Source organism: Serinus canaria, chromosome 20 (genome assembly GCF_022539315.1).
Source record: "Serinus canaria isolate serCan28SL12 chromosome 20, serCan2020, whole genome shotgun sequence".
Lineage (NCBI taxonomy): Eukaryota > Metazoa > Chordata > Aves > Passeriformes > Fringillidae > Serinus > Serinus canaria.
In genome coordinates this window covers 7,616,605-7,636,031 of record NC_066333.1, presented here as the reverse complement: position 1 = coordinate 7,636,031, position 19,427 = coordinate 7,616,605, and the positions used below count along the sequence as shown (strand labels likewise).

Sequence of the window (19,427 nt, the reverse complement as noted above, 5' to 3'; positions counted from 1 at the left end):
CATCCATCCATCCATCCATCCATCCATCCATCCATCCATCCATCCATCCATCCATCCCACTGAAGCCAACTCCTTTGGGCCCAAAGTCTCTCAAATTCCCAACAATTGCAAAGACCACAGCACCAGCAGCAGCTCGAATGACAACTTTATTTGTGGATTCACCTCCACCTGCAAACCGAAGCGTTCAATGGGCTAATGCTAATCCTCGTGCTCCCCATGCGGGATCTGAGTGGCTCCAACATGAGGAGCGCGAGTCCGTGCTCAGTGGCCAAGTGAGCCCCTCTGGAACCTCCGGTTCTCCCCTCACCTCCATCCCAGCTTGGCCTCTGCAGGGAGCACGGTCCCACACATAAATACGGACAGACAAGATAACAAAAATAGCATTAATAGTATTCACAAATGAATTAAAAACTACTCGTATATGTACAGCAGAGTGCGGGCAGTATGTACATGGACAAGCTGTGGACAGCTGTGTCTGCCCGCGGTGGGCTCCGAAGGATGAGGGCGTTTATTCTGGAAGCTAATTTCAGCTCAAAGGCCGGAGGTTCCCTGCTCCAGCAGCAGCAGGAGCAGTGCAGGAATGAGGGGGAGGGAAGCCAGACACCTCAGTCACTGCATGCAGCCATCACAGCCACGCATGGGCACTGCCTGCACTATGGGACTGGGAACATGGGGAACAGCAGTGGAGAGGCCAACAGCTCCTTTTGTCCCCAAAGAGGCTCCCCAGAGGTGGAGATGGCTCTCAGCCAGTGCCAGCCCTCACTTCCATCTCCCCTGGGCCTGCTTCCCTGCTCGTCTTGTGAATCAGCTGCTCCCTGGGCTTTGCCACCCCTGTGAAGGTGCTTCCCGTGACCCTTTCAATACCCAGCTCTGGATTCCTGGACACCACAGCCCCAGTTCTCTGCAAAGCCCTTTGTGCCAGGGACAAGCACGCTCCCCCTCTCCTGCCTCCTTCCTTTGCCAGCCCAGAGGAACAGGCTGGGAAGGGATGAGCACTGTCCCACAGCCATCTACATTTAGAGTGAGGAGGAGGAAGAGGACAAAGAACCCTTCATACCATGCACAGCCCTGGGCCTGGCACACCATCCTCACCTGGGATAGGCTGCAGCTCCCAGAAACTGAGTATATGGGGAGAAAAGAATTCTGACCAAGGGCAGAGCCCCTCACCTCTGGCCTCTGCATCCTCCTCCTGCTCCCCTGGCCACAGGGATGAGCTCTGACTGGAGAAGCAAGGACAGGATAGGGATGCTACAGGGAAGCTCCTGCCTCTCCCTGGTGCCTGTGCGTGCCAGAGATGGAGGCACGGAGCTTGACCCTTGCTCTGGCTGGGGAACTTTATATTAGTGACACATCTACACACACGCACGCACTCACACATGCAAAAATAAGTCTGTTTATTCTCTTCCAAATTATTTGGAGAACCCTGCAGGGCTGGGACACCTTCTAGCCTGTGCCCCCCCCCAGCTGCCTGGATCTCCCCAGCACTGGGAGCTGGTGGCTGAAGTGCTGCATTGGCCTCAGCGCCTTTAAAACACAACGGAACAGTAAATAAGACGGGCTACAATAAAAGGAGCTGGCGGCACGAGGGAGAAAACTCCATGGAGCAGGGTGCTCAGCCGGGATGGAGGGGCTGCCCCTGTGCCGGTGACGGTGCTCGGGAGCGGAGTGTAGTGGATGTGGCGGTGGAGGCGCAGCCGTCCCGGCTACGGGGGCTTGGCGGCGGCTCACTTGCGGCTCAGCAGGGATCCCAGCAGAAGCACTCCGGCCACCGTCGCCCCGGTCAGGAGCCATTTGTTGAAGGTCTCCTGGCCTTTTCTCACCTCGGCAGCAGCATCGTTCCCATAGAGGTCCACAAAGCGCTCCTGTGGAAAGAGGAGAGTGGTGAGCACGGGGGTGTGAGTGGAGCAAAGGGAAGGGCTGACAGGAAAGCGGTGGTGGGGACCGGGCAGATGACAGATGCCTTGTGCTTCCTCGCTCTGAATCATGCACACAGGGCAAGGGGAGAAGTACAGTCATGAGAGAAGAGGATGCCAGAAAGGATTTGTAAGGAGAACACCATGCAGGCAGGGCAGGGGATGCATCACGTGCTCTTGGCTCTCTAAAATTAGCATCCAAGTGTGATAGAAATCATTGCAGTGGGAACCCGCTAGGCTCCATTCCCTGGCCGAGGCCTGTGGAAGCAGCAGCAGGGCTGGTGCCCACGGCTGCGGGAGCCCACACTGTGTATCCCCCCAGTGATTTTGTGTCCGCAATGGAGCCTCCCACCTCCCACTCCCACATCCTGGCCCTTGCAGGTTACTCCACAACACGAGCTGGATTTCACGAATCCCTGCGGCGAAGGCAGACATTGGGTCGCCAAGCTACTGCCTTCCCACGACTTCAGGAGAGCAGGCCAAGCACGAGGCTTGGCCAGGAATGCAGTCACTCCGGCCCAGCTTGTCCGAGCCGGCTGCCTCCAGCAGCAGCAGGAGCTGGGAAGACCTCAGCCCATGGTAAGGAGAGCTGTTGGGGTCCCTGAGCCGCACATGGCATGGCAGGAGGGGTCCCTGGGCAGGCAGCAGGGAAACACGTGGCCCAGGATCTCTCAGGTTTATCAGGGCTGAGCAGGAGGCTCAGAGCTGGATGGAGAGGAAGCTGCAAGCTCCAGGCTCAGGGATTGCCAGCAGCTCAGCGTCAGCAGGGGCTCAATGCTGTCGCACCTTGAGCCCATCTTCCAGCAAGATCCCCAGTTTCCTGGTAAGTGAATGCAGTTCCAGTAACCCGGCTGCTCTGGGAAAGCAGAGATAAGCCCAGCTGACGCTGTCACGCCTCACCATGGCCTCTGCGCAGGCAGGGGGAGCATTCCCGCCTGCCTGCTCTGCCAGAACTCTGCCTCCCACACCTGCCCACAGCCTGTGGTCACAGGACTGCGGGGGTTTAGTGCCCAGGTCATGGCTGGCATCCAGGTGCCTCTCTTCCACGGAACATGGTGCCAAGTCTCCCAGCAAGCACCAAACAACCCCAGGAAAGTCACAGCTTGCGGGGTTTCTCCTCACCCTGCCACATACTTATGACCAAGCTCAGACAGTTTTTCAAAGCAGGGTATGCAGCAGACCTTCATGCCTACTCCCAGGGAGCTGGGCTGTGTCCCTCTTCATGGCCACAGGGCTCCCCACCACAGGGGGCCAGGTCCTTGATAAGCTGAGCACCTCAGCACCTGCCTCTGACACCAAAGCTCTCCTCCATCTCCCACCAGACACCTCCCCCAGCTGCCTTCCACACCCCATGACCATGAGGAGGTACTCACAAACTCAAATGCAAGTGTTGGGACATGGGACTTTGCTAACTCACTCTGGAGCATGTCACTACTGCCACCTCATTAGAGTCCTCCTCAGGGGTATGACAATCATCCCCATGACTCCCACCACCCACACAGAGTGGCAGAATGCAGCTCACTTCCCACCATGCCTGCCAGCTGGCATGGGATCTGTGGAGGTGTTGTACTGTGTCCTGGCCCTGCAGGAATGGGCAGGATGGAGCTCACAGGCAGATGCTGTCCAGGGAGAAAGGTGAGGGCTGCTGCCTGCTGCCAGTCCACTCATCCAGAGAACAGTGAGCGATGTGCAGCAGGAGAGGGACAGGAGCAGAGCCCAGACCCAAAAAGGAGATATTTTAAATTCTGGCATAGGAAATCCGTCTGCTGATAGGTGGCGATGAGTATGGAGCTGTGACTGGGCATGGCAGTTGCAGCAAACTGAGAGCAGGCTGGCAGGGATGGAGGGCACAGGAAACTGAGGTAGAAAGCACCTGTCCAAAAAACACCACCCCTACAACATTTGTGTCTGGGAAGATTTAGGGTGGATGTTAGAAAAAGGTTCTTCACCAGGAGGCTGGTTGGGCATTAGAACTGGCTCCCCAGGGCAGTGGTGATGGCCTGAACCAGAGTTCAGGGAGTGTTTGGACCACAGTCTCAGGCACATAGTGGGATTGCTGGGCTGTCCTGTGCAGGGCCAGGAGTTGGACTTGATGATTCTTGTGAGTCCCTTCCAACTCAGCATATGTTTTGATCTCTCAGTGCCAGGGCCTTCACTCCAGGGATGGTCCTTCCCTTGGACACACATCCCAGCCACTTGCTCACAGCACCTGAGGCTGCACAGTGCTCAGCTGGAGGAAGGCAGCTGCATCCTTGTGATGTATTCCCCAGAAGATCTGCTTTCCTCAGGGATTCAGTAGGACCTGCCCCACTGAAAGTCCCACACATCTCCACAGGCTCCTCCTGACCCACAGCAGGGATGTTCCCAGTGTGCCCAGGAAGGCTACAGTGCCACACATCCACCCAGCCTCTCCACGGGGCAGGCACCAGGAGAGGCCCCCCTGGAAGGGCAGGGAGCCAAGGAGGGCTGGCAGCCGGTTCTCTATGCTGCTTTTTCCATGGCATGTGGTGCCTTTGGGGAAAGGCAGTTCCAAGAAGCCCTTGCTTCCAAGAAAAGGAAGTGTTTGCTGAAGGAGAGATAAATGGCACGCAGTGAGCGCAGAGCTATCGGGTGCTACAGGCGGAGAGGAGCACAGCCAGAGCCCAGCACAGGCAGGGAGGAATGTGAGCTCCTCTCCTTCCCCTGGGAAGGGAGCAGCAGCTGCTGGAGCCACAGCTGGGGGCCATAGGGGACCTGAAGAGAGTGCCTTGCCCTGCCCCAGGGAAACCACCCTAGGAGTTGTGATAGCTCAGCCTCTGCACAACTTTGATCCCAGATATGTCCCCTGGGAACCAGATCCCAGACCAGAGGGAGTGGGAAAACAGGCAGGGAATGTCCTCCCTGCCCATGCTGGGGGCGGGTTGAAGGTTAGGGAAAGGCAGCTTGCTCTGTTCCCACACCATCCCAGGCCTCGGCCGCTCAGCACCTGAAGCCCAGCACTCCCAGGACTGTCCCAGGACTGATCCCGACCTCTCTGGCTTGGTGTTTGGATCTCAGGCTTGCCCAGACACGTCCAGATATTTCTGGCCTCCCCCAGTCACCTTTATCTGAGAGGAAATATTTGGAATTCCTGAGTTGATCACAAGGACTGTGGTAGCAACAGCACGTCAGTGTCTCAATCTGTGGGCCTGTTCCACCCGAGAGGACAGGCTGTTCCATCAGAACGGCCGTCACATCCCCTTCCCCACCCCGGGTGACTGACATGTCCGAGAGGAGGATGCTCCAAAGCAGGCAATGAGTAAGCAGAGATCTTATTCCTATGCAAGAGGCAATCCCCTGCCTTTGTCTCTCCTCTCCAGAGCTGGGGAAGGAACCCACATTTTCTTGTTGAAGCCTAAAACATCACTTGCTGGAGGAGCTGGGGCAGGGCGTGCTTCTCTCCTGCTGCACATGCTGCTGGCAGGAGGCAGAGAACCTGGAGAGTCAGGCTCCACCACCCCCTAGAGCTGGGGCAGGGAGGTTCTGCAGTGCCAAAAGTTCTCTGGACACTCACAGAGCCCCAGTCTGCAGCCTAGCAATGTGGGGATGCAGCAACCATTTAAACACTGCCCAGTGCCCACACACAACCCTGTGGCAAAAAGGCAAGAGGAGCAGGTCTGACCTGAAGTGCTCTGTCTCAAGTGAGAGAGCAGACTAAAGAAGTGTCTCTGACTGAGACACTACTCACATCCTAGCCTGGCAAGGGGAACACCAAAAATTTGAGGCTCTCATTTGTTTGGTTGGTTTCATTCACCAGCACTGCCTGTGCAGGAAGGAGAACAGTTGCTGGATCCCATTCAGGGCGAGCAGAGCAGAGCAGGTTCCTCTTTCAAGATAAGCCCCAGCACTTGGGGAAAGAGGATTCGGTGACACTGAGCCATGAGGGCAGGTGAAGGAAGCAGATGTGGGCAATAAACTCCCATCTGGCCTCTGGTGAAGCAGGAGAGCAGAGAGGGGAGGGCTCTGGCAGTTTCAGGCTTGAAGCTTGCCCTGCACAAGGGGGTGAGGGGTATGGAGGTCACTGAGATACCAGGACAAAGCTCTGAAAACCAGCAGAGAAGATCCAGGCTCTAATGGGAATATCCAGGTGAACTTGGTCAGACTTTGACATGGAGACTTGGACTCCAGCAGGAGCTTTGGAGCTTCCCCACAGCTCCAATACCCAGCCAGCCCAGTGAGACAGATACCCCCAGCATCCAAAACAGCCTTTCAAACCCAAGGACCCTGATGTGTTTTAGCAAAAATGATCTGGTTCCCCAGAACCTCCCGTGGGATAAGTCAGCATTGTTCCCAGATGGATCAACAGAGCTATGGGGAGGTTAAGTGCCTTTCCCAGAGCTGTGTGCGAGCCAGCAGCATGAGCCACAGCATCTGACTCCCAACCCAGGCATTCTCATCACGAGGCAATGTTTCCCTTGAAAACAAGGCTGTTTCTGTTTTACCTTCACCGTAAGTACAGCTGTGTTCCTGCTCAGAGGTCTAACAGCAACCGCCGGCCCGGAGCAGAGTCATCTGGATGACCAGACATTTGTTAATGAGATGCTGGGAACAGTTTTGTGCTGAGCAGCAAGACAAGGAGGGAAAAGAAAGGCAGCAGCTCAGCATAGACCACAACAAAGCCCTGCATCGACAGCAACCTGCTCCCCGAGCCCCTTTGGGCTGCCAGCTCACCACATGGGGCTGGCATATGTGAACCTGGAGGTGAAGCACAGGGGAGAAAAGGCAGCTGAGAGCTTTAAGAATAAAAGAAAACATAAGTATTCCCAAAGGCTGCCACTGGGATCCTGTAAACACGGCTCTGTGGGTCCCTTTGTGATATGAATGGAAGAGATATCCTAGGAGTTCTCCCTCTGCCCTGCTCCCCCTAATGCTGTATCCACACGTGGCCCCTGCCACTCCCAGCCCTGAAAGGAGGGCAGCAGGGACAGAGGGTGACTGCAGAGGTCACAGGACTGCCTGCAGTGCTGGGCAGTGGAGGTCAAGGTGAGCATCTGACTCGGAGCATGGCAAGGGAGCCTGCCATCCAAGGCAGGTCTGACCTTCCCCATAGAAACACAGATCCTAGAATGGTTAGAGGGGACCTTAAAGATCATCTAATTCCAATCCCCCTTCCACGGGTACAGAAGATCTGTAGCTTCACCCCACTGGTCCCCACCAGCAACCCCAGGCAGGCTCAGAACAGGGTGGGGAAGGGGCTCTGGGACACAGAGAGGAAGGGGCTCTGGGGACAGCAGCTGCAGGTGCAAATACTCCAGAGACTCAGCTCTAACTGTTATGCAAATGGTGACCTCCAGGGAAGCAGCTGCTGATCTCCATGACAATGGCAGGGAATGCCACCCACCCACTGCCCCTCCTGCCTTTCCTGCCCTTGGAGCTGGTGCGTTGTGGACCCTGGGGTGCTGGCCCTCCCCAAATCCCAGGACATTCATTGAAAACTGCGACTGGGAAGGAGGCAACCATAAATTCAAAAAAGTCAGTTAAATAAGAACACCCCTTCTTCTTTCTCTTCCCACCCAGGCTTTGCTGTGGGACTGTAGCTTGGGGGTCCTGCAGGGAAGCTGTCCCTTGAGCCAAAGCCCAACAGACCTGCAGGGCTCCAGCCTAGCCCAGGCCAGAGCCAGCTCTTTTCTAACCAGAAACAAACCCTCACTAGCACATTCCAGTCCTAATCCTTGCCGCGGCAGCCTTCTGTCAAACTGGTTTCATCACCGGCTCCAGGGAACCTGCAATAACCCCACACCATTCAGCACAATTTCAGCGTTTTCCAAATACATGAAAGAGGCTACGGTGACAGCTGTAACCCCCGTTCCTGCCCCGGGAGACTGCTGTGCACAGCACGAGATGGAGAGCAGGGAATTGCGCTCTCCGTTCCAGAAATCTGCTGAAACATTCATGTGTATTAAAGCCGGAGACGATGTGAATGACTAATCCATTTGCATCCATCTTTCATCAGTGTTCCTCCCAGAGCTAACCAGGCTGAGGGCTCCCGAAGGTGCCACAGTCCTGGCCAGCACCAGGCTGCTCTGCTCAGGAGGGCAGGCGAGGATGGCAGGAGACACGGCTCTGATACAAAGGCACAGCGAAGAACACATTGGCTGAGCCGGATCCACTCAAGAGATTAGCACCTGCTGGGAATGGGATTGTTTTCCAAAGGGCATTAAGTGGAATAGTCCGAGGAAAGACGGTCTCTCTGATGCTTCTCCCCACCGGACAGATGGTGTCTGAGCCCCGCAGCAGAGCAGCCTTTGTGCGAGGGGCGCGCCTGGGGGGCAGGGAAGGCTCCTGCTTTCATGTCCCGGTTATCTGCCACCCGCGGGGCCGGGGAGCAGAGGGCCGTGGCCAGCTCGTTGTGCAGGACAGCACCTCAGCAGGGCCACTGGCACCCAGGGAACAGAGCTCAATTTTCACCTTGTCATTGCTCTTCCTGGACGTCAGAGCTCCTGTGCAATCGTGCCCTTGTGTAACCGTGGGGAAACCTGTGCCGGGGAGACGTGCCATGCTCACGTGTGCCCGGCTGCCAAGCCACGTTCCCTCCTGCCAGGGGATGAGTGGGCGATGCTGACAGCTCTTTCTGGTCCTCACCCGCACCATGAGCCTCACCAAACCCACCCCAGAGGGAATGTTGGCATTACCAGGGCTCAAGGGAGCCAGGCTGGGTGCAGGGATGGTCCCCAAAGGAGAACAGATCCTGGGGAAGAACTGCCTGGATCTCCTGCCTCAGCCACTTGTCCACCACCATCCTGGAGGAGCGACAGCCAAGCTTTACCACTTCCCACTTCAGTCCCGGCACCTCACGAGGCTGCTGTAATTCTTACATGCCACTTGAATGAAAAAGGGGAAAGGGTGGAGGTGCAGGAAGAGGAGGAAGATGTGCTCATTCTGTTTTCACTTCCTGTTAGTTCCATGAAATCTCAATTTATTCAAGCCACAAAGTCCCTTTTAGCAAAATCCTTGCTGACTTGAGGGCAGGAAGCACAGTAGGCAGCTGATGCAGCAAACGCGAGAGAGAGCAGTGCAGCATGAGAAGGAGACTTTGTGCTCTGCCCTGGGCTCCTCCATGCATGTTGTTGCATGAAATAATCACTGGCTGGTGCACTGGAAGCTTCCAAATGAGGTCAGTTGCTCTATTAAAAGACATTAGCTCTACAGCAAGTTTAATACACTGGTGAGCCATACAAGTATAGAATGAAGGCACTTGCAACACTCCATGATGGCTGATTTACAGGTAGCAACACCTCATTTTCTCCATATATAAGTAATATGTCACCCAGGCACTACCCAGGGCCACACACACACCCAACACCCACATCCCAGCCCAAATCCTGAGCCAGCTCACCACAAGTCACAGACAGAGAGTAATGCCACGTACTGCCACCAGATGTGCTCCCTGCACAACACCGGCAGTGTCCCCAGTCTTCCACAGCTTCCATGGTGGCACAAACCAGAGAGATGGGCAAATGGGACTGGTACTTTTAAAGAGAAGTAATGAAGACAGCTGTCCTGCTCCACCTGATCATAGCACTAGCTGCATTCAAACTAAATCAGCTCCATGCCAGCCTAGACCTCTTCTCTGAACTTCACAGAGAGCCCTCCATCCTCCAGCAGAGAAGAAAACCCTCCCATGCTCCTTTAAGAGGCAGCCAGGTCCAGTAGCTCCCTTTAGAATCCCACCCCAGGAGCCAGGTCACTGCTTGGCTCTGCCCATAGGCCCCTTGCACAGTCCTGGCGTGAGCAGCTCCAGCTCCAAGCCCTGCCTGCTGCCAGCTTGTCACGTTTTGGAGTATTTGGTTTCACTCTTAAGAGCACCTGTCTGGCAGTGGTACAGGCAGGTAGAACCTGCCTGCTCTTTGTTCTTGGCTAGGCAGAGCACAGAGCAGGACACCTGCCTCAGTTTCCCTCTGAGCTCAGGTGCAGGGCTGTGAGCCGGGGAACTCTGGGTCCGTCCTAGATCAGGAATGGGAGCTGAAAGGCTGAGCCTAGCCCTGCTCCCACTGGAGGCACCTCATCTCCAGGGCTCATCTCCCCAAGCAGGATACTGATGCCAGGAGCTAGCTACTAATTGGATCTACTTAAATCAGCAGCTACGTCTGCAGACACAGCTGAAACACAAGCTTGAGCAGGAAGGAGGATAATGCAATAAATTCAAACAGCTCTCCCCAAGGGAATCGCACAACCCCCTGAAACTTCCCTCTTTGCAGATACAGCCCATTACCCTTCCCTGGGCCTGCTGTGCCAGTGCAGAGGCAAGAAGCAGTCGAAAAAGTAACCAGCCCAAAGCCCCCTGAAACACCAAACTCCCCCGGCTTCCTGCTCCTAACAGCAGAGGGAAGGCAGACCGTCCCTGTGGCCATGGGAGCCTCTCTAGTTAACGCTCTGAATCCCGCTCCTCCCTCCCTCCCTCCCTCAGTACCCCGGAGGCAGGCAGCAGCGCTGAGTGCACTGGGTTTCCCATTAAAGAGATCCTGAGAGACAGCACTGGGCTGGTACACGTGAGCACGTGTCCGAAAGAAGACACGGGCGGGCGGCTGGAGAGATGCTGGCTGCACGGAGCTGCAGCGGGCGTTCCCGCCTGCAGGCAGTCCTTCCCAGCACTGCTCAGCCCTCCGATTCTTTTTTTTTGCTAACTAAATTAAACATGAGGATAAAATAAGCAAAATACCTAAAAATAAAAAATAAACCGAGCATTTCTACAGCACAACTAGGTCACAGCTCCCCAGCATGTGAGTTGTGGCAGCCACGGCTCAGCCCCTTGAGCCTCCTGGGTTCAAAACTGACATCTCTCTTAAAAGGCTGCTCCCGAAACCCACACCTGCTCTCCGGTGAGCCCAGCTGGAGCCATCTGCTAACGGCTCTGCCTCCCAGCAGCCCTCGGCACCCTCGTTCCGCTGGGCTGTTCTGCTGTGGTAGAGTAACCCTTCTCCCCCACCTGACCACGATGGGTGCCAGCCTGTGCCCTGAGCCTGCCCTGCTGCCCCCCTTCTCCATGGGAGAAGCTCTCCCACGCCTCTGGAATGCATATTCCCTAACTTGAGCTCTTGGCATCTCAAGAATTATTAGGAGCAGGACTTCAGAGAGATCTTGCACCAAGAACCCCTCCCGCACATCCTTCCAGGTGAGGAGCAGGGAGGAGGAAATTTCCCTGTCCAAGGTCAGGGCAATAAAGCAAGGAATGCCCTGGCACTGAGGGACTCTGCTTCCCTTTCATGTCTCCACTCTATGCGTTAATCTTTAGTGGCTCAGAACAATAGTGTTTAAGGGCAACATCCCTCCCTTGTGGGAGGGTGGAGCAGGAGAGCAGAGGGTGGAGGAGAGTGGCTGCTCTCCTGCTACCCTCAGTGAATACCTTCGCTCTGAATCAGCAGGTAGGTCAACATCCCTGCTGCTCTGGGGTCCCCAGAGGGGACAGAGCAGCTGCCCCCAGCCCCCTTCTGCTCCCACAGCAGAAGCCACCATTAATCCCTCGCCTCTCGGTTCAGCAGGTCTGCAACACTTCTACAACTGATATCCTTCCCTTCCCCCAGCTCCTCCTGGGAATACTCTGGCTTTACAGCTAGTGGGGAAAGAGCTGCTGGAGAAATACTCCTTGTCAGGATGGGACTGTGCTTACAGCCATCAGCTGCTTGGTAAAAACCAAAGGGAACCAAACCATCTCAGCTTTAGCAAAGGTCTCAGAGCATTACACCACCATTCAGCTGCACCCAGTGAGTGCCACAGGCGCGTTGCTGCTCCCGGGGGAAACCATGTACACAAACCATACCAGAGCTCCACGGAAATTAGGCACAGCAGCCCAGACACACACACACAGAAAGCTGCAGCTTCCACTGGGGAAAAGAGAGCTCCCACCCACCCTTTCTGCTGTGCTGGGACACCCCACTGCTGCTGAAGCAGAGAGAGACCCCGGGCAGCGCTCCAGGGACACGGCTCCAGCGTCAGAGAGGAGCAGGATGAGCAGGCGGAATGACATTACTGAGAGCAGCTGTGAACACAGAGCAGCAAGAAACAGTTTGTTAATTATTTCACAGGTCTTTTTTTAAATGACACTCAGCTCTTCGGATTAAAGAGCCTCGGAGTGCTTTACGAATCAGTGTTGCCAGTGGCTCCCCTGGGAGTGAAGGAAATGCTATCCCTTTCGCTCAAAGACCCCGGGGTTAAGTGGGCTGCTCTGAGCCACAGCCAGCCACGGGCAGGAGTTTGGCTTTCAGGCGCCTGCTGTAATCACAGATCTAAGGAACCTAATCAAACTGCACCACACACCGAGAGGCAGCAAGGAAAACAGGCAGGGCCCCAAAGAAGGAGAACGAGTAAAGGGGCTAAAGAGCAAAGCTCTGAAATCAGCCTCTGCATTGCTCTTGGTCTAGCGGCAGGAATGCTGCTGTGGGCCGGGCAGGAAGCTGCAGTGGAAGTCATTCCAATGGCATTTCCTGGAGAGCACTGCAGAAAAGCCTCCCAGGTCGAAGGCTGGGTGAGGAGCTGCCAGGGATCTGCACGCTGAGCCCAGATCTCCAGCTGTCAGTGAGGATACAGCTACCTGGGCTGGTTGCTCCAGGCAGGACAGCCTAAGTCAGGACACTGCTGGCACCTCCCACAGCCAGGGAAGAATACCCAGGACTGTGAAGGGACATGGGGCACCCCACTGGCAGGAGGACCATCGTTTTCATCCCATGCCGGTGATGACAATGGGACAGTCATCTCAGCTGCAAGGGATCAAGGCTGTAAAATAATCACCAAGGACAAAGTGCAAAGCAACAGTACAGATGATCACCACAGACCAGGTTGCTCAAAGCCCCATCCAACCTGACTGTGAACACTTCCAGGGATGGGGCAGCCACAGCTTCTTTGGGCAACCCGTGCCAGCGTCTCATAAACAACATATGGCAGAGAACCATCCCAATATCCAATCTAACTCTGCCCTCTGTCAGTGGGGAGGAATTCCCCCTTGTCCTGTTAATCCATGCCCTTGTCCAAAGTCCCCCTCCACCTCTGCTGGAGCCTCTTTAGGCACTGTCAGGGAGCCCTCTCTTCTCCAGGCTGAACAACCCCAATTCTCTCAGCCTGAGATGAAGCCAAAGGATTCATCTTCAAGACAGCAAAGCATGGCCTTGGCTATGCTCAATCATTTCCAGTGAGTCAGTTCTGCTTCACATTGACCACCACATGGAACAAATGGCTGTGATCTCAAACAGGATTAGAAGTGCCAGGGCATCCCCAAAACCCAACCTGTAACACTCAGAAGGGCAGAACTCTGGCAAACCACACTCCCAGGAAATGTGGTAGTGGCAGGGGCAGCTTGTGTAGCATACCTGGGACACAAGGCCAAAAAGCATTTTCAAAGAGCTGAGATTCAAAGTCTAACTCTCAACCTGAAACCACTGAGGAGCCTAGAGCCAGAGCACAGGACGAAATCCCAGCTGTGTGCTGTCATATGACCCAGGCTGAGTCATTTCCTATCATTCAGAAAAAAACCTTAAAAGATAAAAATGAGCTTGCTATATTGACATGTTCAAAGGGTTTTCCCCAAAGAGAATCACAAGCTTTTATTTCTCTTCAGGGTGACACAACACATGTCCCAGCACACCAAGTCCTGTGTGGCCAGGGTCAACTGAGAACCCAGGAAGCATTGAGCCATTGCAGGAAGCAGTTCATTCTCCATCAGCCTAGTACAGTTTATTGGGATTAATATATCATGGACTGGTGCTAAAGATGCTACCTGCTTTCAGTTCAAGCCTGATGCAGCCCCTTCATGTAGGTCCCCATCATATGCCCCACAAACCTCTTGACTCTATAAGCACAGATCTAACTCCAAGCTCGTTCAGGAAACCCTCTTTAAATCTCACTGTGAATGTGGATCTAGCCTTGAAGGAAAAGCTGTCATACACTAGAGGGTCACAGCCAGGAAGGAACTACTGCTCACTTTCCTTTCTCAAACAGATTAGGCACGGTCAGTACATCTCTGCCTGCCAGGCTCTCTCCCGTTCACCCTGCGCTTCCCTCTCCTTCCTTTCCACTCACCAGATTTCTCTCTCCACAATTCCCAATCCCTGCTGGCACCACCGTTTCAACTTCACAGCTAGTGGGACCTCGTCCTGATCAAAACAACTGGCCCAGGAAAGCCTCCTTTTTGGATTGGATGGCTTGCAGCAGCTCTCTTCTGGCTGGTTATTAAATGTTCCCCTTGGGTTGCTCTTGTTTGTTTGTTTTCCCAGTGCCAGATTGCAGAGCAGAGGGCAAACCAAGGCAGAGCCAGTAAATGTGACAAAACACTTCTATGTTAACATTATGGAGCAAGATTTACTATTTCCCCTTGCCTCAAAACTTGATTTCTCAAGAGAACTGCTACAGCCCAGCACACAGCAGCCTCCAAAGGCACCTGCACCCCGTGGCCCTCCTATGCTGCCTTTGTTCCGCTGGTGGGGAATGAAACAGAGCTTCCTACACAACTGGGCTGCGCAGCACTTGCTATGGAGCCATGCTCCTTCCCTCTTTTAGAGGGGCTTTCCAGGAAGAGAAGTGCTGCAGTGCTCCAAAACACAAACCACCTGGGCCCTGCCAAGCAGGCCTGCCAGAACTTGCATCTCTCTCACCAGGACCTGCCTGCTGCACCTCTCGGGAGTGCTTTGTTTGAATGGGACAGGCTCTAACAGCTCCAATGCACCAAACAGACTCCCTGTGCAAACAGGGCGGCAGGAGAGGGATGGCTCCATCACAGCCAGGGCAGGGTGGCACCCCTCTTGCAGGGAGAGCTGGCAGAAGGCAAATGGCTTTCTCCCTGCAGCTGGAATCGCAAGAGCGAAGGAAAGCAAAGCATCTCCACACATACCCCACACGTGAGGCATTCAGGAGCTCTTATGGCCTCTGTCCCTTGGTGTGGAGTGGCATGGCTTCCTACAGGAAGGAACATGATGAAAGCTGAGAGTCGAAGAAAGCTACAGCCAAGATGTCAAATGAGCACTCAGGGTTTGCAACGGGCTCCAGCAGCAACACTGCCCAGCAGTGTATTTTTGGTGGCTGGTGGTGTGGACTCCCCACACTCCAGCCTTCACCACCCTGCCTGGCTTCCATTCAGCTCCCAGCATAGCCCAGGCAGCGGCACAGCCTGGGCAGGGAAGTTAAAAACCCGGTTCAAGGTTAGAACAAGAGAGCAAGGCGGTCCCCTGAGTGGGAAACGGCATTTTTCAAAGAGAGAGCTGGTGGGTGGGTCAGATAGAGAGGAGTCCTGACCCTTCCGCAATCTGTTGAGCAAATATTTGTTCCAAACAATTAATTTAGAGACGGACACAAAAAAATTGAAGAGTCTGAATCGTGATGGTTGGGGGTGGGGAACAGAGGGAGGAGGTGTTTGATTCCCCACAAGCAGGGACCAGTGATTTTCCACCAGTGATTTAATCTAAATCCCCCAGAGAGTTCATTTACAAAAAATCAGATTGCATTATCGCCTAGGTCTCCAGGATACAGCCCAATCCGTCACTAACAGCAACAGCCACACTAGCTTGGAAACCTCAGTTTGATCACTTAATTCCAAAACTAATCTGTGGCTCTAAAAGCCAAAAGCAGAGGGAAGGGGAAGGAATTTGGCCAGGGTTATCTGCAGGATGAGAGAGCTAATGGGGCACATACAGCCAGCAGATCCCGGGCTATTAACTGAAACCAAGCTCCTCTCCTTGCCTGAGCAGCCCCACCCAGGCAGTGCCCCAGGGCGGTCACATTCCTGGAATTTTTTCACCCTTCCTGAACCAGCTCCCTCCCCTTGGGTGCACCAGCTCCCCTTCTCCCCTGGGGACCCCAGCATTGCTGGCACAGGGAGCTGGGGAGAACCTCTTCTCTGCAAGGAGGGGGCAGAGCACAACGCTGGGCTCAAAGGCTCCTGGTCCCCTTCCCAAAATGCTGAGCTCTGCCAATGGACCACAAGCTGAAGGGGGCTGAGAGGCTGCAGCTCCCAGCAAGGAGGCAATTCCCCACTGTTTAGATGCCAATTCCTGACAGCATGAACTCTTTCCAGTGGGAACCGGTAAAGGTTACAGCAGCAGGGAATCACTAAGATGCAGAAGCCAAATGAAAACTCAGACATCTGTAGGTCATATACCTCCCGCCGGCAGTCCCAGGCTGCACCGCACTGCCGGACCCGGCATTTCAAGAATGCTTCCTGAAGAAATGCTTATTCATGTTAATACCTCACCACTGAGAGCTCCCAGGGTTTGCTGCTGGGGCAGCTGGGAGCACTGCTCCCTGCCAAGGGAAAAGCAGCTGCAGGCTTAGCAGCTCCCCAGCACAGAGGTTGCCTCCACCTCGGCCCTAGCTCCAACCACATCAGCTCAGACAGTCCCAGAAGCCCACCCACCCACCGAGATCTGCTGTGGGATTCACTTCACCATGAGCAAGGCAAAAGCTGTTTCCAGAATGAAGAAGTAGCTGTTACCTCGGCAAACCACCAGCCAGCCCACCACAACACTGCCTTGGAGAGGAGGAAGCTCCACTCCCTGCTATTAGTGACACTGGGAATATGCCCCAGAGCCAGGGCTCTCCTTGAAGAACAAGCTTGGATGACATTAGATTTCCAAAGGCTCTTGGAAAAACAGGTCTTTTACATAACATCCAGGGAGAAGAAAAAGCAGGGATGGAGAAAGACATATGCAACCACAAACTGTGCCAACATGGTGGGCTGACCCTCTTGTGACAGCGTTTAGAGCACAGAAGGCAAGACCACACACCCCTTTATCCTCCCTGCAAGAGGTAGGACAAGCTCTAGCACAAACATTGTAGGAGCTGTGCTCCGGTTTGACCGGCCCCACTGCCAGCCTGGAGCGAGGGAGGGCATGGGCAGCCACCCCCAGCACACAGAAGTGTTCTTACCCATCCGCCATTCTCCTGGATCCAGGGATCTAAGTGGTCGGTCAAGTACGTGGTCATCCAAGACACGATGCGTTTCACCAATACCCGCATCTCCTTAACAACGCTCTCCACGCACAAGGCTCCTCCGAAGGAGAAGAAAGCCACGATGCGGCCCCAGTTCACTCCATCGCGGAACAGTTCGTTCACTACCTGCTCAAAGCTCTGATACGCTGTGCTGGGAGTGATGTGGAGCTGGGAAGTGAGGTCGCTGAACGCCCGCCGGTACCTCAGCTCAAACTCATCCCCCGCCTCTCTCAGCGCCTGCCTCACATCGGCTGCTCGACGGATCTCATGGACTTCGAGGCTGCTCTGGTGCACGGTGGCTCCATTCACTATGTGGCTGGTGGCCGCGTGCCAGGAGGGGCTCCCGTTGAGGACCCCGTCCATCTCGTCCTCCTCCCCTGCAAAGTCAGTCCTGTTCTCATCCTCCTCCTCCAGCTGACTCCAGCTGTATCCTTTCTGTGAGAGCTTGTAGGAAACAAAGTCAATCACTAACTCCCGGTTACTGCTGTACATTTTCACACCTGGGACGCCCTCAATGAGTCCATGGTCTGGAGCACAAGCAGATCAGCACTTAGCAGGTCCCGACTCTGCTCCTCTTCCTCGCGACCGATGGAAGCATCTGACCTTAGCACAGAGGAGAGAGGCACCGAAACGGTTAATGCCACAGCTCTTAGATGCACCCGCGCCATTACCACCGATAGCTTATCGTTATACTGAGATCACCCCGCAGCTCTACGCCGAGGCTCAGGGCCACCAGATTTAAGCCGCACAGAGAACCAACCACAACACCCCCTCCCCCGGAAAGCAGCCTCAAGCTCTGGGGATCCCCAGGCTCGTTCCGAGCAGACCCCAGATCTCACCGGGTGCGGGTTGCGCCTGGCAGGCCGGCTGCGGGCCGGGGCGGAGGCGGTTCTTGTTCTGCTGGAGCTCCGGGTCGGCCCGGAACGCGACAGCACCGCCCCCGCCTGGCCCCGCCCGTTAAAGGGCCCGGCGCCTCCGCCCCCTCCGCCGGCGCTACCCAACGGCTGCAGCGGCAGCAGCGGGCAGCCAGCGCTACCTAAGGATCACGGCAGCCACAGGGCGGCCCGGTTTGACGGTTACCGTAGCCCCGCCACCCCGAAGCCCTTCGCTCCCCGCAGGCGGAGAGGATAAACGGCTGAAAACGTTTATACCGCTCGTGACCGCGGGAGCCGCCGCACGGCCCTGCGTCCTTACAGCAGCGATTCCAGTCACGGTTAGCGGTGCGCTGCCGCTGGAGCCGGGAATGTGACACGCCGGGCAGCGGCAGGCGGAAGCACCGCAGGGGGTAGCCGGTCCTCCCGGCCACCGGACTGCCCCCCCCCCCCCACCACCGGACCGCTTTCCCCAGACCCCCGAACTACCCCCCCAGTCACCGGATCGCCCTCCCCCCCAGGTCCCCGGACGGCCCCACCGGTCGCCGTACCTGGGGGGCGGGGCCGCGCACGAGGGCCTACACGGCGCCCGCACGGCCGACACACCAGCCAATCAGCGGCCGGGAAGGGCGGGGCCCGGCTGCGGCCTCTCCCTTTGGCTGAGCCGCGCGTCACTCAGGTTTTACCCTACCCCGCCCCTCACCTCAGCTCCCGACTGGGGGTCCGCGTCCTTTCCGGCTCTGCCGCGCGGGCTCGTCTGGCAGCGACGCCGGAGGTCACCGGGAGTCCCGCCGGGCCTCGGCCCGCTCAGTAGTCCCGGGATTCCTTCCACATGGCCCGCCGAGCGGCCGGGGGGGTGCGGTAGGGTGGGAGGGGGCAGCAAGGGGGCGGTGCGCATGCGCACGGTGCCTCGAGGCTTGGCGAGGAGCGTCGGTTGGACTGCGCGGGGCACGGTGCGCACGCGCCCTGCTGGCTGGGCCGGTGCGCAGGCGCGAAGATGCCGGGCGGAGGGCGGAGTTCTGGCGCCTCCTGCCGTCCATGGCGGGTCAGCTCGGGCCTCCGGTCTCACCGCGCCCTGCGGGCACGGCCCTGCCTCTGCCACGGCCGCAAACCCCTCACACCAGTCCGGGACTAATGTCGGGTGTTTTGTGTCTCCACACTGCTCAGGGAGCCCATGACGGGGTTGTGAGGGGAGGTTTATGTGGGTAGTGCCGGAGCAGTGAGAGCGACTGTGGCAGCCGGGGCCTACCCCGCCGTGAATGGCTGGCTACCCATCCCTCTGCAAAGGCGCGGGGACGATTATACAGCACTTGGGGTCGATGACGCCACTGCGCAAAGGGCACTTTCTCCTCACAGCATCGAGAAACCTAGCCAGTCTTACCAGGCGGTGTGAGCAGCCTTCCTTGGGCCTAGCAGTCAGAAAGGCTGATTTGCTGAGGAGCAGCGGGTGGAAGCCGGACAGCAGACACTGATACAGCCGCAGAACCAGAGCCTGGCTCCGGTAGGCTCCTGCCCGGCCCGCAGCTGTACCGGCTGACACTGGCTCCGGGGTCCCGCCCACCAACCACTGGTAGGCCGCCCAGAACGACAGTCAAAGCATTATCTTTTCTGATTGGTCTACCGTGTTCGGCAGTGTGTTATGGGAGTTGTGGTTCGGTTCTTATCCAGATAGCGTGGTGTTATACAAGTACATACTACATTTCCCGTCAGGCTT

General features: G+C 56.2%; 1 protein-coding gene across 4 annotated transcripts; it reads right to left on the bottom strand.

The window, feature by feature from the left end:
- Positions 1-133: 133 nt before the first annotated feature.
- BCL2L1 (BCL2 like 1) lies at positions 134-19,052 on the bottom strand. 4 transcript variants are annotated; one of them, XM_030231429.2, is made up of 3 exons: positions 18,417-19,052; positions 16,779-17,444; positions 134-1,862 (listed from the first exon to the last, which is right to left on the bottom strand). In XM_030231429.2, the coding sequence occupies exons 2-3, from the start codon at positions 17,331-17,333 to the stop codon at positions 1,725-1,727; spliced, it is 693 nt and encodes a 230-aa protein (XP_030087289.1). In that variant the 5' UTR covers positions 17,334-17,444; positions 18,417-19,052; the 3' UTR covers positions 134-1,724. The 4 variants fall into 4 exon arrangements, with proteins under 4 accessions (XP_030087289.1, XP_030087290.1, XP_009091288.1 ...); XM_030231430.2 differs by lacking the exon at positions 18,417-19,052 and adding an exon at positions 18,265-18,285; XM_009093040.4 differs by lacking the exon at positions 18,417-19,052 and adding an exon at positions 17,681-17,920.
- Between the last annotated feature and the right edge of the window lie 375 nt (positions 19,053-19,427).